Source organism: Cyanistes caeruleus, chromosome 5 (assembly GCF_971803275.1).
Source record: "Cyanistes caeruleus chromosome 5, bCyaCae1.hap1.1, whole genome shotgun sequence".
In the NCBI taxonomy this organism is placed as follows: domain Eukaryota; kingdom Metazoa; phylum Chordata; class Aves; order Passeriformes; family Paridae; genus Cyanistes; species Cyanistes caeruleus.
Window position 1 is genome coordinate 51,778,669 of NC_141705.1, and position 27,449 is coordinate 51,806,117.

The following is a 27,449-nucleotide window of genomic DNA, read 5'->3' on the forward strand; positions in this document are numbered from 1 at the left end:
AGGGAAGAGATGATGTCACTGCATATTTATACATTTGTTACCATTAATAAACAGAGAACTTCAATCCATGGGAATTGCCAGTATGACAAAACATTATACATATCACCAATATAGAAAAAATGAAACATCTTTGAGCAGAATGTGCACAAATGTGAAAACTGCTACACATTGAACAAAAGATTAACAACAATGGGTTGTGTCGAACAAATCCACCCTACATCTATCATGGATAAAAGCTCCTTGAAAAAATAAATACCACTAGGAAAATCAGTAAAAAGTCATACAAAAAGAAACAGTTAAGTGTTTTTGTGGGAAAAACCAACCCACTAATTGGGTAAAAGTAGAAAGATGCTGTTGATTTGCACAAGTATTCTTTGGTGTGAAAAATGCTCTTGTGAAAATCATCTCATGCTCTATTTGTCTTAAATTCATCATATGTCTTCTGCATCAGAGTAAACTATCACCACTAGCACCAAGTGCTGTATTTTCTGAAAATCCAGTAATTTGTGTAACACATAATATTAAATTAAAATTGTAAAATCCATCCGGACAAGAAGTGAAACCCTTGAGCAAAAAGAAGTGCCAGACTAAGCAAACTGCAGAGCGAGCTTAAGTCAGCATGGAAAAGGAGAAGCAGACTGAACTGGAAATACAAGTTCAGAGGAGGTTATAGGGTTCTATGTCATGATTTGGGGAATATGAAAACAAACATCAATTTTTAGAAGTGAAACAAACAAAACAGAAAAAACTTTAAGCAACCAGAATCTAAAAGTTCCAGTTTAGTATTACTGGGTTCAGTAGGTGTGACTGCCTCAAGCAAGCAATAAATGTTCACAGCAGCCAAGGAGCTCATCATCTTCAGATCCTAAGCCCTTTGACTTGCAGTCAGATTGACTGAACTGGATACAAAACAAACAAACAAACAAAAAAACCCAAAAACAAAACTAAACTAAAGTAAAGGAGGAAGGGCATCTTAAGTCATCAAAGCATTAACTCCTGGCAAGGTTAAAAAAACTCCAAGCTACAAATGGGACTTTGTGAGAACACCAGATCATCATATAAATGATGAGAATCTGACTCAGCCGCCCCATGAAAACAGCGATGTCCTCATGAAAAATGTTACTGTCAGATAGAAAGTAAGTGTGAGTTGCAGGCAGATTTTCCCTCTGACAGAATGTGATGGCCCCCACACAGAGACAGAGCTGCTGGCTGGGGTCCATCTGAGCACAGCAACATGTGGAGAGGAGGCAGCAACGTGCAGAAAGGGATCTATCCAAAACATCAGGGAATCCTGCAGTAATCACTTAAGACTGTCTGCCAATGATGCAACTGTTAAGAGATGAAGACAAATAAACTACCTAGACATTTACAAACTCTGTAGTCCTAAGAGGGTAACAAAAAACTTCTTTAAAAGGAACAAGACCATAGCCATAGCATATATATATTCTTATAGCAATCTTACAGACAACAAGGCAAGAAGGGTGAAATGATACACCTAATTTGAAGTAAAAATTCATATGCAGGGCATCTTGAGAATCTTGCTTAATGGAAGATTAACCAGGCTAAAAATGAAAGGAATTTAATAAAATATTAAATTAAATTAAAAGAAAAAACCAGTATACTACACTTACCTTTAAAAAGAAAAAAAAAAAAGGTAAATATATACAGAAGAACAGACAAAAGAATAAAATGCTCTTAAGTGGAAACTCTGAGTTGTATTGAAGTATAAACTCCATCAAGTGTTCTGAATTCAAGCAAACTGTGGAAATACATTTATTTTGAATCTTTTCACTTTATTTGATCCTCAACAATCATTAATTTTCCTTGTTATTCATTGACTCTTTCCACTTTCTCAATTCTTTCTGCATCAGAGTAGCTCAATCAGAAAACCAGCATTTCTCATCAAGTTATATTACTTGCAATTCCTGTGAGGGGATGCACATTTGTACCACGCTAAAAATTGTATTTCTCACCCTACACTACATATTGGTATTTTTCAACTCAACAAATTTAATCCTGTCGAATTTATTTCACAATCCAAACAAAGTATTTGTCAGAACTGAAAGCAGCTCCAGTGCTTTCTCCCAGGGGAATTCTAGGTCTTATTCCTCTTATCCCAAGCGAATGCAATATGCCCTTGAGACATAACCCTTTTCCCTACTTTTTGTAACATACATTAGAAGTATCAAAAACCTTGAGAATTTGCACCTTTTTACTATTGTACAAACACAACAAAACATTCCTTTAGCAAACAGTAACAGTTATACCTCAGGGAAAGTCACTGCACTGACAGACAATATACTGTAAAGCCTCTGATTTAGTTTCTTTATATAACCAGGATAGTGAACAGACATGGCAAATACGAGATTAAATTCTAATTTTAAAATAAATGAAATCACTTAATTTCATATTTTTTTCAGTTCTGTTTTCTGAAAACAAATACCAATTCTGCCTCAAATTTTCCTCTCCATCAGCAATGGCAAAGCTAGGGATTACAGTCTGAGGGGTTTTGTCTTTTCACACACTTCAGGTGTGATCTGACAGCTGTGATGGGGAAGTGGCAGTACATTATGAGTTCTCTCACCCTGATCTGCCTCCTGCCTTGTTCAGTGTGCACTTCAGCCTGCATGAGTCTGTCAGCCAGCTTGAGGACAGCACTCAACTCTCAGTGTCCTCTTTGAACACTGGTTTGACAGTCTGCTTGGATTCACTGTTGCAAGCCTCATTAGGATCCTCTGTAATGGCAGGCTGGAAGCCACTTTCTAAACAAGATTAAAATGAAGATTGATTAAATGGACAATGAAAAAGAACTTTCAGTTCAAACTTAGCACTTTGCAGTATGGATACCTAAATGCCTTCCCAGCAAAGACAGTGATGTTCTCTCTGTGCTGGAAGATCCATGACCGCAATACAACAGGCTGAAATGTAAAGAGCTTGGCTTGGAAGTAAATTTGAAAGCTAGTCAGGAGAAAAGCAGAATGAAAAGAAAGGTCACATAACTGCAGAGCATGTAGATGTTTGAAAATCTGGTTTTATTCCAACTTGGAATGAAGAACGAGAGCTTTGAAATTGTATGAAATATGTTACGGAGTCTAGGCCCTCAGGTAATCTGCCTGCCTATCTCAGAAGCACAGACCATAAGAAAATGGAAAAGTTTTGATGGAAAAAAACCTCTTAGTTGGCTTCAGTCAGGATCTGATATCTTAAAGCCAATGAAGTTTTACTAACATTTAAGTAATTTACAGAATAGAAACCACAGGCTTTAAATACTGATTCCAGAAGTAGCATACTACTGGTCTGATTTCTGTTCTACAAGCATGATTTCTGGCTTAGACATGTGTTAGATAAATATATGTGAAATAGTATATTAATAAAACATTGTTTGATTATATGACTATTAACTTCCCCACCCCCCACCCCTTGAATTAAGACAAACTGTTAAAAAACCATAAAAATCAAAGAAGCATAGATCAGATCCACATTTACATCACTACTGTGAGGCTGAACCAAAGAATTAACAGGGGATATAAAACAGGTATTCTGTAGACCCAACAGCCACTATCTCTTGAGAGAGGAAAATTTTCCTTTAAAATTTTCTTGAGAGAGGAAAATACAACATACATCTCCAGGAAATTAAAATGTTTTAAGGATATTGCACATGAAAAGCTTTCATTTCTCAGAGCATTTAAAAATGCCAAGCATGTTATTTTTGCTGGTCTCTGTATAAATTAGAGTTTGAAGGAAGGTACTTTCATCATTGCTTAATTGAATCTAGAGAAAACTTGAATCATCCCCTTCCCTTTTTCCTTCCTCTGCTTTCCCCCCAGCACACCTCATTTCTTGTTCAATGCAAAAAAAGGTGAACAACATATGCAATAACCTATGGAAATTTTTCCACTCTAAGTCCCACTAAAAAATGTCCAGTCCCTTGATGAGAATCAGTCTACTTCCCAAAGCTAAGGCCCTGACTGAGGGACTTTTGGCCTGTCTCTAACTACCTGAGGATGGGTTAAAAGGAGACTTTGCTCTTGGTGCCTTTTTAACTAAATGAATGTCTTCTGCAAAGCACTCTTTAATAAAGGCAACTTCGTTTACTGAGTTCCTAAAGCAGCTTGACAAAAATCTATCTCTTCATTTAATCTCCTTTGAATTTGTGTCCATCTAACACCTAAGTAATACTGGCTCAGAAGCCAGATAAAGAACAAGAGACCAAACAAAACAGATTACTTTCATCTTTTAACACAGCAGGTCAATACTATGATCTTGCTAATTTCCTTTTCCTCCTCTAGTGTTCATGTGTAGCAACTATTTCTTAAATTAATTTGTGTTGACAGCATAAACTCCTACTGCTCCTTGTTGAACATGACAAAGAATTTTTTTACTGTGAGGGTGGATGAACCCTGGAATAGGTTGCCTGGAGAGGTTGTGGAGTCTCCCTCTCTGCAGATAGTCAGAAGCCATCTGGACACAATCCTGAATGGACTTTGATTGACCAGGGAGGTTGGACTAGATAACCTCTAGTGGTTCCTTCCAACCTGATCCCATCTGTGATTCTTTATTTGCTCTGAAATACGGGACCTTCTGTAAGATCAAAATATTTCTCCATCTAAAAACTAATGTTGATTCCCTTCCTCAGCAATTCACAGAATGGTTAGGGTTGGAAGGGTCCTTAAAGACCATCTAGTTCCAACTCCCCTGCCATGAACAGGGACACCTTTCACCAGACCAAGCTGCTCAGAGCCCCATCCAGCCTGGCTCTGAATGCTTCCAAAGAGGGAGCATCCACAGCTGGGTGTGTGGCCATTCCTGGGTTGTGAATGCACATGGCTGGGTCATGTCCAACCTCTCCTTCTTCAGCACCCCCAAGTCCTTCTCAGCACGACTGCCTAGTCACTTGTAAGAAGAGACAAAATAAGCAGAGCCCCCAAGGAAGCACAGGGCTCTTATTAAAGAGAGGGCTCTTGCTATGGATGACACCAGAAACTAGTAGAAAACACATTTTTACAAACTCAAAGTGATACCTTTTACACCTATTCTCAATGAGCAGAAGCAGCTGCTACCTTCGTTTATGGAAATTCTGAGATGAATTGCAGCGCTATTTAACATTCTATTTGAAATAAGAACATCAGGTACAAAAAACCCCCAAATCTTTAAAAATTATTTATAAATAAGCTAAATAACAGAAGTCCTAACTAGGGAAAAATTATGTGGGGAGGTGAGAAACTTATAATGTGCAAATCTAAAATTAGCTCTTGACATCAGCAGTTCCCAAATCCTGCTGAAACTCTGTAGAAACCATAAAATCAGCTACAGTTGGCTAAGTGCTTCCAAAATAGAATAAATTATCTTAAAGCAGGCTTCAAAAATATTACTGTTGATTTTGAAGTGTCTGCAAAAGTAACCTGAATCAGGTACCTGTCATTGTAGCCATTGTTTCTAATGGCAGACTGAGCATTTTTATTAATGTGCTATTAATCTATTTATAGATACTTATCCAATCTGGTTGATCAAATATTAAAGGAAAAATTTATTTTGACACAAGTATTACAAATATGCTTGGCAAAAGCATTACAGCCATAATAAAACTACCACACACAAACTGAAAAAAAAGGAGAAAAACACGGGATACCTTGCTTAGCAAAATTCCACAAGAAAACTCTCAGCAAACTCTGTGAAAGGAGTGATAGGGTATAAACTTCAACCTTTACTTCAGACAAACTAATGAGTGCTTCAGACACTGAGAGCTTCTTCAGTGTCATAGGGAACATTATTAGAACAGAAGAAATAATGGCTATTAGTTTTCATTTCAGTTTAATTGAAAGATAAAACAAATTATATAATAATTGATTGTGAGTAAATTTATTGTGTTTTGGGGTTAGAAACTTTCAACATTGAATTTTCACAGTAGCTAGGAAATCAGTTCTATTTTCTGGAAACCAAGGCAAGCTAATACACTGATTATACCTCTATTTTCTGGTGAGAAGGAAGGAGGCAGAACAGTTCTGCCAATCAGGCAACATCACTTTGGAGAAAGAATTGGATTAGAAATAGTTTTGTCAGATCATATCTCCACTATAAGCTAATCGTCTCTAGCTGTCATTTTATTTCAAAGAGACACTCATCTCATGGCAGCCAACTGCATATTAGTTTTGCAGATGTTCAGAGTGGGCTTTTTATAACACTTACAAGAATCAGCCACCTTCAGTTATGACAAAAATACACACTTTAATACACTGACTGTCTCAACCAATGTGTATGTAATAGCTTTTTTGCATTAATGTGCTTTCTTGCTTTTTTTTTTTTTTTTTTTAAATTTATTTACTCTGTTTGGCTGGTTGAAGCAATTTACTCTCCTTAGGAAGACATTTGTCTCTCAAGAGGAACACAACAGAGATGTTTATAGTGAGGCTATAAAAGCAGAGAGGAAGGATAAGCAGTAACTAAGACTATCACATCCAATTAAAATTGCTGGTATGACAACAGGAGAATATAATTAAGTATGATAGCAATTTAAGAAAGCAGAACAAAGAATAGCCAACACAAATTGAAGAAGAAAATAATTATTACATATTTGAAGATCATGGGAGGTCAGCCCCTCAGTTATTTGTTTTAGTCCAGAAACAGCATACCCAGCAAGATCCCAAAGAAGAGGATGTCAATTACTGAGTCTTTGAAAGCCATGTAGAGAAACAGAAAGCAATTATAGGAAAGCATAACCAAACATTTGTTTGCATAACAGCAAATATTACGAGATTCTCATAAAGTACATAATACATCTTCTACTCAGTACTTAATCACTAAAGCTCCCCTTTTCTCTCAAACACACTAGCAGTTTAACTCTTGTTTCCAATACAAAATACTGGTCAGAGTTTACATACAGTGGTGGGGTTTCTTTCTTATTTTATTATATCCAAGATAAAAAAATATATTATATATCCACCCAAATTCTAGTAGTGTAAATATCTGTAACAAGACACACAATATTGACAACAAGACACAAATTGATTATAGTCATGTTGTCCTGCATACACCTCTATAATGAATGTGAGTATGTTTTATCAACAAAATAAGTTTTGTTTTTATAAAAAAATAATACACTACAACTTTGTTGTTGTCGCTAGAGAGGTAGACCTGGTATGTATCTCACAATTGTGCTACAGTGTGACACAGGATAGAAACCAGCACCATGTGAATATTTCTGTATAATATCTGTAATAATATCTGTAATATCTGTAATACAGGCCACATCACTAAACACCATATAGCCAGAATGAATACTGAAAGAATTAAAATGCAGAGACAAGCTGTGGCTTTCTTATGCTGTAAATCCCAAAAGTGCTCTGGTATACACTGGCTTTGCACTCGCACTTCACTGAGTGTCTCCTTATGCCACCAACACCACACTGAGGGTGTAAAAGCCTAGAGAACCGTGGTACACTTCACAAGGTATATTGGTATTACCAGATTTGTAACATCAGTCAGGCTTTTGCCTGACATTTCACATGTGAGGCATGGCTGATTGAAGGATAAATATATGCTGCTTCTCCTCAGCTGCTGTTATCAGCAACCTTAATAAAAAAAAAATTCCAAACCTTCACAGCTAACATAAATGTGCCAGCTGAGCTCCAGGCTACTGATACTGAGCCTTACCTTTCAGTAATGCAAAGGCACAGCCTTAGTTCTATACTTCATATCAGTGTAAAGGACCTGCAAATAGCCCCCAGCTCCTGTTCTTCTAAGTGTAGACCCTCTGTGTTGGGATAGATTTCCCAGAATGTTTTTGCTTCATTTTAGACACCAAAATAAATGACCTTGGCTACAGCAAGTACTGCATTCTGTCCCAAGAAGGCAAACGCTATGCTGCAAAACTCAATCTTACTGTGCCTGAAAACACACAAACAGGAAGGATTGCTTCAGGTTGCAGTTTCAGTAATGATGCAAATGATACAAATCCCTTTGAAGCTGATTTATTTTACCACTGAGACTTTTCTTTTTCATTGTTTTGTAACTAAAATGTTTTATCCTCGAACTTTCATCTTATGGTAAGCAAGTGCATATAAAATCGAAGCCAACATCACTCTATTCATAGTAAAAAACCCAATCATTTTCTCATCCAGTCATTCAGCCATCAGCTGGATGGCCTATATTCCAGGATGCAAGAGCATAAAAAGGAAAAGAATTGTACTACACAGCAAACCAGGAATTTTTTCAGATTTCCACTGAAAGGTAAATTCTAAAATCCTCCAAGACCCCTTCTTGCAGGTTAAAAAAAAAAAAGTCAGGGAGACCACTTAAAGGATGGTTCAAGTGGTCCAACATTTTGAACATCCTTTTACTAGAGATTCAGAAGAGCCTACAAAATAAAAAAAATCCTTTAAGTCTGTATTTCAGTTTGCAGCTATGAATTCCGTGCTTAATGACGGAGAAAGAAGGGAAAAAAAGGATACATTTTTCAACATTGTAATTAACAACAATAACAGATTACAGTGGAGTACACTGAATAGGATTTATCCCACTGCAAACAATAGTGAAGAGAATGGACTCAAAAAAGGCAAATATGCTCTCCAGGAAAGGGCAGGTCTAAAAGCTCAAACACTAAGGTGAAAAAGATGACCTCAAAGATGAGAGCACTCAGCTTACTTATAAGAAAAATAAAGGAGCAAACAGTCACTGACTGAAAAATCTGATTTTGGCCTCTAAAGACCATCACTCCTAGATAAAATCCAATCAACGTGATAAACACGTGATAAAATTTTAGGAAAAGAAGATAAAAATAGCAGTACGTTCATATGTTTGCTGACAATTCTTCCCTTTCATCACTGCCCTCTGAAAGAGAACTGCCTAAACAATTCTTGCCTTTAGAGACTTCAGACTTGTTTTATGTAAATAGGATTGTTTAAAAATTCCCAGCGATCATGAATAAACTTTGACAAAGACAATACTGAAAATGTCTGAAGCAAATTATACTGCATATCTGATGCATCATATGCATCATGTGTAAATAAATGTGATAAAGAATTGCTCTTTCATTACTTTATGGGAAAATACCAACCAGCTACCACATTCAGCATGGCATAGAAAATTGTAATGTACTTATACATGTGACAAATCATCAAATCACTCCTCAGCCTAACTGGAAATCCATCAGGCTTCTCATGAGACCTGCGTATTTTTCCAGTCCATCAGTGTATCAGTTCAACTGCCAGATTAAACTGAGCAAATCTTTGCTCATCCACTCTCCATTTTACTTTGACAAGAAGAAACTGTTTGGGTAGTAGAGTTAATTTGAAAACATAAAACTATGGGTTTTCGGTGGCAGACGAATATTCTTTTATTGTTGCAGAAAATGACTGTATGTACACAAAGGAATGTTACTTTTTAGCTCATATACACTGCACACAGTTATGCAGACACACACATAGCAGAAGAAGAAAATCCAGCTTTCCTAACCCAAATCTGATGCCTGTTCCTGAACATACTTGGGACTGGTAGCCTATGGCACACACATCAAGGCAAGCCAACCTTTTTAGATTTCAGTAAAGCTTTCAACACTGTCTCTCACAGTATCCAGGACAAATTGTCCAGCACTCAGCTGGATAAACACATCATGGGATGGGTGAGCAACTGGCTCATCAGTTGGGCACAAAGGCTTACAGGGACTACAGGGTGACATCAGACTGGTGACCTGTAGCCAGTGGGGTTCCACAGGGCTCCAGCTCAGGCCCTGGACTCTTCAATATCTTCATGAATGACTTGGACACAGCACTGGAAGGGATGCTAGGTAAGTTCACAGACGATACAAACCTGGCAGGAGCTGTTGGCTCCCTCAAAGCTAGGGAGGCCCTGCGTAGAGACCTTGATGAATTAGAAGGCTGGGCAACCACCAACCATGTGAAGTTCAATCAGGGAAAGTGCCACATTCCACACCTGGGGTGGGGCAATTCTGGATGTACAGAGAGAGTGGGGAATGAGATGATGGAAGGCAGTTCTGGATGTATGGAGAGAGTGAGGAATGAGATGATGGAAGGCAGTTCTGGATGTACAGAGAGAGTGGGGAATGAGATGATGGAAGGCAGTTCTGGATGTACAGAGAGAGTGGGGAATGAGATGATGGAAGGCAGTTCTGGATGTACAGAGAGAGTGGGGAATGAGATGATGGAAGGCAGTTCTGGATGTACAGAGAGAGTGGGGAATGAGATGATGGAAGGCAGTTCTGGATGTACAGAGAGAGTGGGGAATGAGATGATGGAAGGCAGTTCTGGATGTACAGAGAGAGTGGGGAATGAGATGATGGAAGGCAGTTCTGGATGTACAGAGAGAGTGGGGAATGAGATGATGGAAGGCAGTTCTGGATGTACAGAGAGAGTGGGGAATGAGATGATGGAAGGCAGTTCTGGATGTACAGAGAGAGTGGGGAATGAGATGATGGAAGGCAGTTCTGGATGTACAGAGAGAGTGGGGAATGAGATGATGGAAGGCAGTTCTGGATGTATGGACAGAGTGAGGAATGAGATGATGGAAGGCAGTTCTGGATGTACGGAGAGAGTGAGGAATGAGATGATGGAAGGCAGTTCTGGATGTATGGACAGAGTGGGGAATGAGATGATGGAAGGCAGCACTGTGGAAAGGGGCCTGGGGGTCTCCTGGTCGATGGCAAGTTGAACATGGGTTAGCAGTGCCCTGGCAGCCAGGAGGGCCAACCTTGTCCTGGGGGACATCAGGCACAGCATCAGCTATGCAAGAGAGAAATAGAAGAATGTGTTAAGCTATTAGAGAGCATCCAAAGGAGGGCTATGAACATCATGAAGGGTTGTTACCAGCCGTATGAGGAGAGACTGAGGTCACTTGGTCTGTTCAGCCTGGAGAGAAGACTGAGGGGAGATCTCACTGCAGTCTACAGCTTTCTCATGAGGGGAACAGGAGGGGCAGGCACTGATATCTTCTCTGTGGTCATCAATGACAGGACCTGAAGGAATGGCCTGAAGCTGTGTCAGGGGATGTTTGGTTATCAGGTTGGATATCAGGAAAAAGTTCTTCACTGAGAAGGTGTTTGGGCACTGAAATAGGATCCCCAGGGAAGTGATCACAGCACCAGCCTGACAGAGATCAAAATGCATTTAGACAACATGCTTGGGCACATGGTGTGACTCAGGCGTCCCATGCAGGACCAGGAGCTGGACTTGACGATCCTTGTGGGTACCTTCAAACTCATCAGATTATATGAATTACGTGGACTTGACTCTTGTCTGGAGTCTTCTACCTCTCCCTGCTACGTGTCTTTTCTGTCCACACCTGAACAAAAATCACTGCCATCTGTTCCCACTGGAACCATCTGAATTTTTACTACAGGTTTCAGTTGAACTGGCACGTGGTTGCATCAGATTCTTAAATTCTATTTTCAACTTCATTCACTTCACCTCATATCTGTATGTCATGCTTTTGACTAAAGACAGAATCACTTTCCTTATTAATAAAAAGGAATAGAAAAACAAAACAGCTAATTTTTGTCCTAGTCATCTTTAGCATATATGTAAAATAAAAAGACCAAAGCATCACAAAATAAGATTTTTTTAAAAAGGGGGAATAAAAAAGAAAAACAAAAAAAAAAAGAGAAAATACTAAGTTGCCATGAACTTTGGACACACAAAGGCTGAATTAACATTTTGGAAAAGTTGAATAAATTTTCCTAATTCTCAGTAAATATGTTACTTAAAGAAATAAGCCTGGTTAGAGCACTATGTAACACTAAAGCAGATCCCTGTCTTTAGATCTAAATGATTCATGATTCCTTCATGATCAGATCTAATACCTAGTAAAACAATAACTATGTCACTACATAAAAAAACCATGTATTTCTCAAATAATTACATTTAAAATTAACTATTTTTTTCAACAGAGAGACAAAAATCAAATATAATAAAAACCAGGACATTTGCTATCAGAAATAATCTTGTTTCACAGAATAAATGTTACTTCTCATTCTATCCACAGTAACGATGAGTAAAAGCATGTTGAAAGTTCAATTACATGAGGCAATTTAAATTACATTTGCTCCTTAAACATTCTTTCCTTTATTTTTTTTCTTGCTCACACATGGCAAGATCTCTTCAGTACTTGATTTATAGGCTTCATTCTATTTTCCCTGTATATTTTACCATTTCATTTATAAGGAGTTCTTTTATTCATGAAAGTAGCAGTGTAGTGTCTTTTCATCCAAGATAATCTTATTTTAGTACTGTCCCACATTAGCCTGGGATAGAAAAAAGGAAATTTATTTTCAAAATCATGAGTAGTAGATTATACTAATGCTGAAAGCTACAGGATTTTAATTTTCTTTGAAAATAATATAGAAAAATAAAACAGCATCTATAGAAGTTAGGGCAATAAACATAATACATACACACAGGCCAACATATAGGACCTATTTGCTGTAACTTTCAGATTTGGCAGCAGCTAATTCTGTTGAATACCTTTTCAATAATTATAACCCTATTCTGTCATGCAGATGAATTTAACTTTTAACAGATGTTTAACAGTAGACATTTCCAATATCTCCAGCATGCTTGAAGTCTGGACATGATGGGGTTCAGCGACTTCAATTTTGCTGCAGAGTGGAACCTTTGCAATAATAAATAGTAAATATTTTAATTTACACAAACCATATAGTGTAGAGTGAGTTGAAGAGTAGTACTCTCCAACCTGGGAAGTGTCAGTGCTCACTGCATTGATGGCTTGAGGTTGTCAAGCCTCAAGAGCTTCGTTGGCTTATACACATTGTCAATGCTCTGAAAATTTTCCCAGATAAACTGCTGAATCTTGTTGGCACAGCTAAAAAGTGTTCTCACCTCTCTTTGTAACCCCTGCAACAGAGGAACGAGAAGGGACCTTGCAAGGGGCAGGAAGATACACAGTCACATCTGCTAAGGTTGCTGGCTGGTAATTCCTCCTTTGAGGGGAGGCTGAAGACAGCAGTGTCTTCAGCACCTACACCAAGGCCTTCCAGAACTTGCCTGTCAAAACTCCAGCAAAATCCCTGGCTGATGCTAGGGCTCTTTCACACATGGATTACTGAATTTTCAATATGTTAATACATAACTCTATTTTGTAGCCCTGTTACCAGCTCCTGGAGTCATCATACAGAAGAACACGTTCACATTTCTGCACACAAATTATAAGGCAGCTTCCTTAGCTAAACAGAAAAAAGCCTGAAAGCAGAGATGTACTGACAGCATTTTGGCCCAGTGGAGGACATCTGGCTTGTGTCCTAAAGTATTGATTCCCAAAGTTTTCTCAAACTTGATCTGTTATCCCCAGAGCCTCTGTTGTCACCTGACTTCCCTGGACTGATCCTGCTCCTACCCAGACTTGTCACACTTGACTTTTGAAGCCCTTGATTTTTGTGGTCATGCTGAGCCGGCAAGGACATCTCATTTAAGGACATGTTATTATTCCCTTATATGGCTTCTCCTATCCATCACAGTCATTCTGAATCAGAACACATACAAAAAAAAATTAAATCCCCATCCCAAAGTATAAAGCAAAAAAGTGACACACAGTTCACATCCATCACCAGTGCTATCAGATAGTATAGCAAATTTTGTGCAAGACAGGAGCATATTTAGTAATCGCAAAAGTTTCCATGGGAATATTTTGCTTCACCTGTAGGACCTGGGAAACTCTTTGAGAGTAGAGAAGAATTGCAGCAGCAAAAAAATCCTGAAGAAGTCACCAGTATATCTCTGGCAAAGTATTTTCCTAGATGCTGCCGCAGACTCATGTGTGGAGAGGTGCCAGTCTCTGCTGGCTCCATAACTCTGCACTCCTTAGCTCCAGTGAATTTCACTCAGAAGAATTTTTTTTCCCTTCTGCTCCTCCAAGATCAAAGCAACAAAGCACATTTGCGAATCTGGCTGGTCCCTCCCTCTCACTTTACATTAATACTTCACCCAGTAAGGAGAAATGCTGTGACACTTGCTCCCAAAGCTTCCTGTCTTTCCATGCTGTATGGAGGGCAAATTAATACATAATGTTTAAAGAGAAGGTAGGCTTTTATTTCTACAGCCAGAGAAGTGTATTTACTTCTTAATCTCCATTTTATTAAGTGTATAAGTACAGATCTCATCTCTGCAAGCTCTAGAGATTGAAGAGCTGGAGAGAAAGAAGTGCCTAACATAAAAAAGCAATACTGCTTAAAAAATTAAAAGAGAAAGATTTGAAACAGAATTTCAAAGAGTATGAACAAAGATAAATTCTACACAAGCAAACTCCAGTTTACAGACTGCTTATTTACACAGGCCAGTGTCTGACTGTTTACCCTGGAATAGTTGTTACTTGCATAGTAATCAAGACCACGCTTACTACAGCTGTTGCAGAGTGAATGAACCCTCTTCTCAGCTAAACAATGACAGGGTTCAGCCAGAGCAGTCATCTAAGAAGGGACCAAGCAGCAGAGATTATGTGAGGTCTGGGGAGAGAAGCAGACAGCTGAATCTAGCTAGGCAGCTAAAAGCTTCTACTGGGCAGAAAGAACCCAAGGGCTTTCTGCATATGCAGTTTTTTTCATACTATCTTCAGAAGGTTTACACACTAAATCCACTAGGTAACACTGAATTTCGCAGCTGAACTGATCATGCACTAGGAACAGGCTTTGGAATCAGCATGATCATTAAATTGTTTAGGAATATCTTTGCCCACTGGCAGTCCATAGGGCTTTATAATTTTTTTGCCCCTACAGTACAGCTGCTGCTTTGACTCAAAAAAACAGTTTTTAATATCCTCTGGAAAAGCAACCCCTGCAAACTTCTTGTGAAAGACTGTGTTGGATCTCCCCTGTTTACTTCATTTCCTGTCACCAACACAAATAAGCTATGGCAATAATCACACTTCTGTTTGAGTAACATTTCCTATTAAGAGGCTCCTGCTGTCAGTTTACCAGTCACATATCACGCTCCAATTAAATGCTGCTATCCTAGCAAAAACCTGCAATAGGGAGCTGATGTGAGAGTCTCTCTTTGAACCACAGTTGCAGAAGAAGATAATGACCTTCCCTGGTAGATTTACAGACTGCAGAAAAAGAGGAACATTGGGAGTCTCTTGTTTTTCAGGAATTTTTTGGTGTTTAGGATACTAAGCTTTTTGGAGGGAGAGGGACAGAGGATTTGGTTTAGTTTTTTTTATTACTGGTCTTTTGATTTTTGGAATTAGCTCATTAACTCATTGAGTGGCCAGTGCCAAAATAAGAGCACTGAAGTAAATTGGCTACTTCTTGGCAACACACACACATGATAACTTCAAAAGACGACAACAACTTTGTTACTATGCCTAAGTGTGTAAAAATAAATGATAAAATACATCTCTTTAAAAAAAGTGTGTTTCTCTGTAAGAGCAATGCAGGAGTTTTGTTTTGCTGAGTTAGAGTAGTTAGAGCCCCCAGCCATGCTTCTTCCAAGCCACAATGCAAAATATCTCATAATGCCTTTTTCAAAAAAATTAAATGCTTGTGACTTGGGTGATGAAAACACTGCAGAACAATCTAAACATGTCCACAAATTCTTTAAACCTTATGAAGCACTACACACATTTAGACAGAGCAGCAGACCCTCATTACTCACAATTAGCAAGCTTCAACTGTGTAACAAGGACATTGAAACACCCAGCCAAAACAAACCAAGGGCAAACAAAATTTTGAAAAAAAAGCCAAGAAAGCCTACTTCTAGCTAATGTTCCTAAAAGGCATTCACCTGAGACTGGATATGTAGTAGTTTTCATGCAAACTAGGTTTTAAGCTTGAATTTCTTAAGACCAAGGTAATAGCAAAGTATAGAAGAAAAGTAATGCAAGTTAGAAACAGATCCAAAGAGCAATTATTTTAATTATCTATTAAGATAGAATGTGTATTTCTATGAAACAAAACAGAGATTTTTAAGTCTTGGTTGATGATGAAGAATATACATACGTACAAAACCACATTTGAAACAGCACAGTGCCATGTATAAAGAACCATGCCACTCATTTAAAAAGACTGTATAACTCATAGTCAAATGCAATATCTTCTGTCTCTAAATCCCTAAGAACCTTTTGAAAATCTGGTCCATATTGCTTGAAAACATGACTTTAATCTATCATCTCAAATTCTTCATGCAAATAAAATCTTTCATATATTCTTACTCAGTGGCAAATAAGAGAACATTACTAACATCATTTTATGTAAAAAAAACCCCAAAATTGCAATTAGATAAACACATTTTATCCACAAATACGTATTATATATATTTCTCTAAATAATAATAATAATAAAAGTTTCAGTTGTAAATATGTCACTAGTGGGAGTCACAATGGCAATACAGTACCTTTGAGCTTCAAAGAGAAGCCTGAGGGGTAATTCTTCTGCATATTTCCTAAATGTTTTTGCTCATGTGGTTTTACTTGCTCTCTCTTTAAATGTACATGCACATTTAAGAACATGAATAAACACCCTTGCATGCTGATCTTTGAATAGAGAATATTCAAACTTTTACTTGGGGGGCTTACCTGCATTTTTTTGATTACCATTATGAAGTCAAATAAAAAAAACTAAATCTTTTGGCAGACTGCTGTGGTCTTGGTCAGCAAAAGAGGAAGATAACCTCTATTAAAATACATACCTCTGTCAGGAATGATTTGGCTGTGGAAGGGTTCATTATGAGAATGGCACGTCTCAGGGTGTCCCGGTAGCGGTTCAGTTCTTCTATTCTCATAGTGGCAAAGAGCCCCGTGATCATTTTATTGATGTTGTTTTCTACTTTCTGTAATGCTACATCCATTCCCTGTTGAGACACTTTGTCTAAAAATTCTTGTATTCCACGGATATCTAGAAAAATCAGAAGGCAAACAAGATGTTAGTTGGAAAGTGGAAAAAAAAGACACAAGTAGCTGTTCAATTTATCTCACAGAAACATTTTGTCAGGTAGATCCCCACAGGTTTTCCCTTAATATTCATTAAACCTCTTCCTAACCTATGCTCACTGCACTTCTTAAAGTGCTAAAACAGAAGAAAGAATGGCCACACAACAGCTACTGTCCAAAGCAGCCATTAGAAAACAAACCTACAAACACATCTAGCAATTTTCCTAATTTGGCCATTCAAGCATCACACTTCATCCTCATCTTTCTTAAAGGACTTTCACACTAAAATCCATATAGGGAAATGGGACCATGGTGACCATCACACAATTCTTCCTCCAAGCAAGGGTTGTTGGAGGGCAACTGAGGAGGAGAAAGGCAGGAAGCAGATTGTTTTCTTTTGTGAAACAGAATGTTTTTGTCAAAACTATATTATTCATGCTACGTAGCTTAATGTACCTAAGTGAAGCTGGGGCTGTTCACACATCAAAAAGTCTTAATGTTGTTCTAAACCTCATAACTATTATTTCCTTCAGAAACAAAACAAAAACCAGATGTACAGTTGTCGCAATGATACTTCCTGCTCTCATCTGATGCCACTGGCTGAGTTTAGTAAATTTTCCCCAGCAAACTGCTCCTCTGGGAGCAAACTGGTTCACTCAGGATAAACCCCTCTTTAAGAATGACTTAGAAAGGAAGACTTGATCAGCAAAATGTCGACTGAGTTTATTACCAGGCTTGTAATATGTTTATAGTCTACCAAACTGAAATGTCTGGGTACTCCTCAAGTTATTATGCTGCCTCTAGCTGACCCAAGCCTTTGGAAGTGCTTTTTCCAGTACTGAATTTCACAAGAAGACTTGACTTTTTCTTTCCTTTTGCTCTTTTGAATGATTTTAACTCCAAACTTTATGCTTAAAATTATTCAATGACTCCACAAGTCAGATCAGAGCTTTCTGTACCTGAGGAAAATCCCTTCAGCCTCACTGAGTCCTCACTATCCCTAGTCACCACTGCAGTCTCAACCTGTTATCAGGATCTAAGCCACCAGTTCCCTAACATAACTCGTCCCTCCAGCAGTCACTCTGACCTGCTGTCCCAGAGGACACTCAGCAGGTCATCCTTCCTTCCCTACCAGCATGCAAGCCTCCCACACACCCAACTGCTCTCAGTTAAGGGAAAAAGAAACAGCCTTAGAGTCAACACAACAGACACTAGCTGAAGCACACACTATGGGAAAAGCAAAGGAGAAAAAGAAAGGAAATCAGTAACCCCACATTAACAGGAATTTCTGATGAAACATTTCTTCAAAAAATAAGGTTTCCTCAGGTTTAGCAGGGCATTTGTGGTTAAAATCACCAGAAAAAATATTTCTCCCATTGGAATACTCAATCTGGTCTCTCCTAGATGCATAGTCTTAGATCCAGTCTCTGAGGGACTGTAGTTCCCTCTCTTCTTGTCTCAATCACTCATTTTCCAGGGGACTGGTCAGACCTGAAGTGACAGGCTTCTTATGTGTCTGCAAGGGGCCTCTTATAGTTGAGAAAGCTTCCAATTACACTTCCACAACAGCTTGGCTACTCAGATCTTTTCTCTTGACCTATCAACTTCCTGTGTGTCCTTGTCTTTTTAGGGGTGGGGTAGGGTGGGGGTGCCACAAACAGTATTTTATCTAAGGCACAATATTAGGAAAACCAAGTTCAGCCCTTACACGAGAAAAAATGCTCTGCCTGCATCACCAGCAGAGATAAGCTAACTAGAGAATGTTACAGACAGCCATCCTCCTCCAGCACCAGTTCACTGAGATGCTTCAAATTATCAAGAACTAGCCATGCAATAGCTTAGAATCAAACAGTACACAAGAATAATTCAACAGGCTTAGTCCTGGAAGTCCATCACAATCAGCAAGCTGGGTCTTCTGTCTAGAGCTCCAAAATACCATGAACTGGAAAGAAATGGTATTTTAGGCATCTAGGCTATTTCAGACATTCATCACCAAAACCTCACTCTCCAGACACTGCCAAAATATCAGTATTACTAAACACTTGTAGGATAGTTTAACCATGAATAAAATACACACATGCCCTAAAAATAAAGTTCCATAAGAGAATCAGATACTAATTACAGCTTCTATTTAATATCTAAATCAGGAAAATTAGATTCAATCTAATCAGAGATGTTAGAAATTTTTGGCACTTTAAATACCAACAAGATTATTTGAAGTGCTACAAATATGTCTAGTTTTATGCAAATGATAGATAAAATAACTTCTTTCTGCTTTAACCCCTTCATTCTAAAGTTTCTGAGGCTCACACACTCTGATGATTACTCAGAATCAGACTAATTAAATCATATAATGGGTAAAACTGACTGGTTGAAGTAAAAATCACTGAAGCACAAGGGACACATGTAGATGGGATTTAAATATACTATCAAAATATCAGGAAGAAAATTTTCTTAGGCTATGAAAGCCTTTTTAAAGACTTAAATTCTGTCTCATGAATTGATATCTTTTCTGGCACCAAAACAGGGTGAGCAGGAACAACCAAAGTTTCATTGGTCCCTTTTCACAACAAGAACATCATTTCACTTGACCTGAAGTTATAAACACACTGGAGTTATTGACTGATATTCCGCACAATCTGTGTTGACCCAGAAGCCAGATTATAGGATCAAATGGTTTTCTTTGCCATGAAGATCTGCATATAAACATATAATAAACATATAATTTTCACTAAATGATGGGACAAAAGAGATCCAGTATTGTTCTCTGCATTTATTAGGTGACGGTGCCAACTGTATTGCATCTGTGTGATATTCTACTAGGAAAACACCACCATTCTAATGGAAAATGTACCAAACCAGGATTCCTATTTCTTCTTCATTACTTCTGTCTTTGGCATTGGTACAACACAGAGACATGGCCAGGAAATAAATAAAAACTCTGGTTACACCTCAGCTTACCCAGTAGCAGAATGGAGGTACTGGTGGTGCTCACCTGCTCCTGTGAAACAGCAGAAAGCACATGAAAACACTCTGCAATTTAAATGTTATTTAAATCATGATGGTACTTCCCATATTTCAGCAGCGAGTCACTAGCAATGATCATATTCAAAGCGTATGCCAAAGAACAGATGCTGCCACTGAATGGGCAGCATTATCTTTCCTGCGTGGATTGTCTGAAAGTGGCACATATCCACACTGAACTGTGGAATCATCTTTCTAATAGATAAACTCCTTCTGCAGAAAAATCTGGCAAGCAACCTGTGGCACAGATGGCTTTTCTGAGGAGACACAAGACTGTTCATGTCTGGAACACAGGTGTTTCTTGCCCTGAATTTGCTAGCCAAACAACCTGTTGCACAGCCAGAAGTCACATTTCTACTTTCTATTTAAATCTGATGAGACACAGTCATTGTCATAAATTCAGAAGAGTTTTCCTATTATCACCAGTATTAATTATCATCTTTAGTGATCAAAGCCAAAGTTAGCATGTGGAGACATATCAGTGCTAAAGACAAAGTTGTCATCTCCTTCCCAGCTGAATGCCACTATTATTTAGCATTACATTTCCTGTTTTTTTACTGGCCAGCCATTACTTCCAGTCTACACATGTAATGCACAATAGCAGAGTACCCCTCTGTAGCCAGCAACACCTATAGGTTTAAAGTGGGCTGGAGATTTAGAAGAAGCATTACCAAACATTCTCCTTATAGCCAAAACTGTGCTCAGTTTCAGAGACTGCAAAGTTGGTTTGGAAATGCTAATTAGCAAAGCAAGCAAAATTTATTAAGGCCTCTGTTGGACAAGTCCTTCCCTGGCATAGGTAACCATGGCACAAGGCAGAGATCTCCAGGGAGATCTTGTGGTCTGCACTGGTGGTGCACAGCAGGTCCAACACTGGGCACACCAGCAGCCACAGCTGCAGCCATGCACAGCGTCCTGCAGAGCAGAGCTCAAGGCCCAGAGCCTCTGAAGCTCTGCAGACCTGGCTGATATATTCAAGTGCATGTACTCAGTATAGCACTGCTCCAGCTGACATCTGAATTCAGGTGACAGCTTCACCAAACTTGTCATTAGTGTGTCAGCTACCATGGATTCTGACCTAAAAACGAATTTAGGAAATGAAGGATAAACTCACACAACCATCTTCTCACTCAGTAATCTTTTTGATACCGAAGAAAGCACAAGAAACAGTTGAGTATCTTAAATACAGAGAATGCTCAGAGAAAAGTGCCCTTCACAGACTGTGGGTCTAAATCTTCTTAAATGACCAGCCTAGCAGGAACACTCAGACCTCACCTATCATAAACCATAAGAACCATTCAATGGAAAAAATCAGGCACATGGTGTGACTTCTGGGGCTGCTCAGAGCAGGGCTGGGAGTGAGACTTTAATGAGTGTGTTGGTCCCTTTTAACTCAGAACATTCTGTGGCTCTTGCACAAAGCTTTTTTTAATCATGGGACCAGATCTCATCTCACTTTTTTGCTCTCTGGCCCCCCATACATTTCCTTTGCCATCTCTGTTTTATACAGAGGAAGCAAGTCCCCTAATCCATCTTGGAGAAAGCCCAATAGCAGGGCATCCTAGAAGAAAATATGCTGGTTTTCAGGCATCTCATACAGGAATACCAGGATGCATATGCAGTGAAGATTTTATAAGCTGAATAAAATGAACAGCAAATACTAAATAACTCTTAAGCTAAGTACCTCTTACACCCTTATTAAAAAGAAACATCAACAAGTAGATGCAAAGTTCATAAAAAAATTTTCAGATTACACTATTATCAGGAGATGAGAAAGATGTCACTATTCACTAACGGTAATAAATTAATCCATCTACCTGTATCATTGTGTTCCACCTACATTACAAGGCACTCACTGTGCACTTTGGCTGTCTCAAGCCTGGCTTACAGTCATTAGCTCATCCTCCCTCTGATGGCACTTCAGATCTGAGAACATTCTCCTCAGAGTATCTGGCTGATAAATACCAACTGATTCAGCTGAGGTGGTAAAGGTGAACGTGCCTGTCATAAATATTCACTGGCTGATTTGCACAGAAGACCACTTTATTTGCACAGATGATGAGAAAAGCCATTGTATAACAAATAACACTGTTCAAAAGCATATCAAGAATACCTTTACAAGTCTACCACAGTGATTCTTCTTTCCATGACGCTGGCTAACATGACAGCAACTATTTACTGCAGTAATGCACCGTACACAAGGGAGGTGTGCAGCTTCAGCTGGACTCTGATGGTGCCCCTGCTCTGTGAAAAGACTTGTGCAAAGTGTTTGCATTCCTGTGCACGTGTTGATCTCTATTAACATGGTTAAGATCCAGACTGAGGAAAACAACAATTTAGCAGGATGATTCAGCAACAGTCCTTCATTTTACTTTCACAGCAGTGGGAGTCCCTCTCATTAATCATCTTATATGTAATTTGTTGAACCTCCAAATTAAAATGGATTAAAAAAAAATATCGCAGCTCTTTCATATTATCATTTCAGAGCTGAAACGAACAAGTTACCTGAGCCATTTCAGCTGGATAATCTAACTTCAGAGAATATAGCAGTAGTTCAAACTCATGAGAAGTAAATTCAAGTCCAGATGTTTTATTACATCCAAAATCTCTTTTATATTATCAGAATTTCTGCAGCCTAAGAAATGGGGATACATCTTAGGAGAAACTGAACTGTTTTAAATGGTACAAATGGGGTCTTTTCCCCCTTTGTTTGCAATTTTCTGAAATTTTACACATAAAACCAGAAGACAACAAAGTGTCTCAAATTTTTAGTATCCCTGAAAAATGAAGAAGTGTCACTGAGAAAACTGAAAAAAAATTATACTGTATACCTTTATTTTTTTTTGAAGGTATTTCCATTTCAAATTGAAATATAAGCAAGTGATTTCAATTTTTGTTGTTTGACATAAACTATTTTGGCACAAATGTCTATGTAATCCCTATTTTTAAACTTTGTTGAAATTTCATTTCCATTAGCTACTTTTGTGTCACATTATCATATATAATAAGAAAAATCAATACAGACAGTATCGAGCATCTGAATCAGTGTTGGGGGAAAGATATCAACATTTGCAGCTTTTAAATCCTGCAAGATTTGAACCTTACTGAGGGTTGACACAAGCTGCTTCCTTTGAGTTTCTTTTTTCCTTTTTTTGACTGCAAAGAAAGAGGAAAAAAGCAAAGAATAAAAAAGATAAATAAGAATGAAGCCAGAATTCTTCAGAGTATCTGTTGCTACTGTAGCTTCTCAAAAAATAGAAAGGAAGTCAGATTGTGATCACCAGCTTCACTTGTGAAGGCTGACATGGCAATATATTCTATCCATGTACTTTTGACTGTGTAACCTGCTTTCTATCTCTTCATTCAATTCCCTTATGACTACAGTTTGCATCAGAGATTTCCAAAAGGCTTCTATGGGTTGTCTTTGTGTGAAACAATCTCTTGCAAAAAAATGACTTTTCCCTGCCTAGTGCTTTCAATCATGCCAAAGTTAAAAAATTATGTGTAAATCCTGTACAATAGAACGTTATATTTCTGTGTAGAAAAAAGTCTTTATTAAATAGCAACTATATATATATATATATATTAATAAGCCTGTGTGTACAATTCACTAGCTCTTCCTGCAAGTCACTGCTACTCCCAGTTGGTTCTCGTAAGTGTGAGGAGCTGTGCATCCCCTTCGAGGGATGCACAGAGATGCAAGAGAGTGTCCTTGCATCTGAACACTTTGTGAATATTTGACAGGCTGAGAAAGTTGGGGCTCAACCTGCCAAAGAGAAGGTTATGTGGAGACCTCAGAACAACCTTCCAGTACCTGAAGGGGGCTCTGGGGAGCCAGAGAGGGACTCTGCCCCAGGAACTATAGTGACAGGAGAGGGAGTAATGAGCTCAAAAGAAACGAGGGATGATTTAGGTTAAAGATTAGGAAGGAATTCTTGACTATGAAGGTGGTAAGGCACTGCCACAAGTTCCCCAGAGGAGTTGTGGATGTCCCATCCCTGGAGGTGTTCAAGGCCAGGTTGGATGGGGTTCTGAGAAACATGGTTTAGTGGAGGTGTTGCTGCCCATGGCAGGGCATTGGAACTAAATGGTTCTTAAGGCCCCTTCCATCCCAACCTGTTCCATGATTCATGTATGTTACAAATTTCCTTATGACAAACGGTTCTCTGACTCTGCATCAATCTCCTTGTAAAAAATACTGCCAGTTGATTAAAAGTTTACATTATAGAAACAGGAATATTTTATGGGTGAACTGATGCTGTGAAGAAAATAACCTACAAAAGTGAAGCTGATAAACTAAGATTTAGGAATACTGTTACAAATATTTTCTAGCTCTTTCCTGACCCTCTACTTCCTCTTTTTTGACTGGTTAAAACTCTCAGAGACAAGTTTGCTTTTAAATTTATGATGTTAATTGACATTTATGATGTTACTATGCCAAATTCATGGGTTTTTTTTTTCCAATGGTGAAATAATTTCTTCAATTCAACCTGAAAAAAATGACTGTCTTCAGAAGTTTCCTCATTTGATTACTGTTAATTTATTTAGTTGCCAAAATATAAACTTACAAACTTAATACTTCAGAGAAGATAGAACAATGTGCTGAGAGTTGAAAAATATTTAGCAAACAGTGGCAGATATCAGTACAAGCTTCTGGTATTCAAATATTCTTAAAATAAATTACTGGTCTTCTGATGCAGGCTGCATGTACAAATGAAATCTTGAACCTCTGCAAAAACTCAAAATAACACCTCATTTACAGAGTCTTCCCACTGCACAGATATTGGGAGAAAACAGTTTTATTTTGGCCCCAGATTACTAACACAACACAGGTCTGTCAGGAGAAACCTTTGAATGCTTCACCCATCCCCTCCCTAAGGGCTGTAACATGAGGGGATGACAAACACTCTCTTATATTGCTACATATTCACTTATATTCCTGCAATACATTCCTGTTCTGTGGCTGAAAAGCAGAAGCATGTCCACTTTTCCACTAGAGAAATTTTATAGAATAATTCAGAAGGTGAATCATGCCCAAATGATACACTCAATTTGCAATGGTAACATCAATCAGCAAATGCAAGTTGTGAGACAGAAGTTCTCACCTGATACACTAAAGTTAGACAGATGAAAATTAATGCTCCTTTCCTTATCTGAATGACGTAATAAATACTAATGAAAAAAAAAAAAGTTCAGTAATAAGCTTGAATTAATTATATGTTTATTGAGGCAGAGTGAAGCAAATGAGTATGGGAAGCTGGCAAAGAGCCAGATGAGTAATAAACAGTTTTAAGACTGTCTGGAGACAGACTTGAGAATATTATAGTCATCAAGCAGCTGAAAACAGCCTCAGGGTAATTATAAGCATTTGCAATCGATTAAAGAGAGCATGATTCTTTTATGAGTCTTTATTAAACTTGCATTAAAACTTTAAACTATTAGAAAATGTTATGGTTTCCAGCCCTTCTATGTCAGTGGTCATCATATTTATTTCTAGAAAATGTGTGTGCAGGAAAGTGTCCACAGGATCACTTACTCTGTGTGGGTTTTAAAGGAAATGCTGGGAATTTGAGGCCCATACATACAGATGGGCCATCTCAGAATATCACCCCTCTTAAAACACAGCAGGTAGCCTTTCTGCAAGCAGCTCAGCCTTTCAGGTTCCAGGTACAATCCCTGTTTTGCTGGGATTTTTAAAGAATAGCACTCCAGTTCTACAGAATTACACTCAATTTATTTGAAAACCACTGCCTTTCTGGGGTAGGGATGGAGATAATACTCTTTTGTCTTCATATTGCACAGACCTGTTTACTTAGGCTGAACTCCCCAGTAATACAGATGTCACTGCTCTCTCCTTAAGATTCAATTTTGTCTCTTTCTCCAAAACCCTCTCTCAGACTGAGCATGAGACACCTTCTGCTAGCCAGGTACCTCACACCACTGCCTTCATCCTTTCCTTGTGCAGAAATAATCTGAACGCCGGTATATGATAAAGGAGCAAGAAGGGAGATCCATGAGGAAATTTTTCAAGACACATGCCCACTAAACTCTTTCTTACTGCTAACCTCTTCCCTTCTGCTCCAGCCAAGTCTTGATAATTGCTTCTTCAGCCTCTTTTTCCTATGGGAATGCCTCCTTCAGCCTCACAGAGCAAATCCTCTTCATAGCCTTAATGCTTGCTTTTTTTCCCTCTTCTTTACGGAAGTTAAAATTAAATTGTCACCTAAGGGAATGGCAAATATCCATGGCCAAGTATTTTCAACATTAGTAGGAAGGTCAAAAAAATGTAGGAAAGTTATCTTAGTTCTAGAATCAGTAAATATTTCAAAGATCTCCAGAGATGGCTACATATCAAAAGCATGCTGGGATGAAATACACAACGTTAAGCCAAAAACTGGGAAAGAGAAGTGGGGTTAAGAATTTTTTTCTTTTAATATAAAATACAGAAGGGTTTTAAAATGTTACTATCATCACAATAAAAGTATTGGGATTAAGATAATATTAATTCTCCAGAAAAAAAATCTTATTCCCTCAGCCTTTCATGAGGAAAATTGCAGAATCTTTCTATCTACTTTAGCAGCAACAAAACATTAAAAATAAATGTTTTCAAACATCTAGACTTTCAGTCTTTCATCTTAGAAATGCAGAGATACCTACACTGTAAATTGCACAAAATTCACAACTATGTTCTTGCAGTGATTGACTGGTTTCTTCATAAAGAATTTACTACTTCAGAAAAGTATCTACATTTTTTCCTGGAAAATACACTGAGCTGTAAACTGCCCTAGAGTAAAACACGAATTGCCAAAGCTTGTCCCTTGTTGATACACCACAGAGATAAAACCCAACAATATGTTGGGATTGCAGCTCAGTCACTCTGCTTACATGACCTGGGCTCAAACATTCTGGTCTCAAATCACTATTTCGTTCCGTGAAATGTGTCTGTCTTTTTCATGTTGGTTTTTGGGGACTGGCCACCGTCAGGTTGCAGTCTGTGGATAAGGTAGGATTTGCTGTTTCAAACTCCATTTTGCTCACTTTGAACTTGAAACCATAAGATTAATAACTTGGCAAACTTGCTCAAAAATATTTACAGATGGCAGCGATTTCTGATTTCAGATTTCTTTTTTACAAATCCAAACTTTGCAATTTCCAGAGGTATAAGTTAAACATTTACAGTGTCCAGTCTGAAAATGCCTTCACTGAATGAGTGCTGATGTTCCTAAGGAGGAATTCATACTAGAGGAGGAGCTTCCTAGTCTCAACATCTGACTGTGAGAAGGAGATGCACCAACACCCTCTGCACAGTGATCCTACATGTTGGGCTGAGCAGTTAAGAATGAAGCAAGTAGGAGCTGATTTGGCTGCTTAAATTAAGTAACTTTGACTTCTACGTACTGTGTGGATAGTAATTTTAATACCAGTTTGAGAAAGGCATCAAGCTACCGCATAATTTTACTGCATTTCATGCCACCTACTCTTTATCACCACAGGACTGTCTTTAATGGCCTTTGAAGAAGTGCAGAATTGCTCCTGAATGC

The 27,449-nt window shown here is 38.3% G+C and overlaps 1 protein-coding gene across 7 annotated transcripts in view; it reads right to left on the reverse strand.

Moving 5' to 3' along the window:
* GRID2 (glutamate ionotropic receptor delta type subunit 2) overlaps positions 1-27,449 on the reverse strand; it is a 672,274-nt gene that overhangs the window by 246,488 nt on the left and 398,337 nt on the right. For all 7 annotated transcript variants that reach the window (XR_002864118.2, XM_023925816.2, XM_086888568.1 and 4 more), the window contains one exon: positions 16,644-16,849. Coding sequence is in view for 6 of the 7 variants with exons in the window: in XM_023925816.2 (XP_023781584.1) it covers positions 16,644-16,849 (206 nt within the window). In the remaining variant the exon portion in view is untranslated. The remainder of the gene's footprint in view (positions 1-16,643; positions 16,850-27,449) is intronic.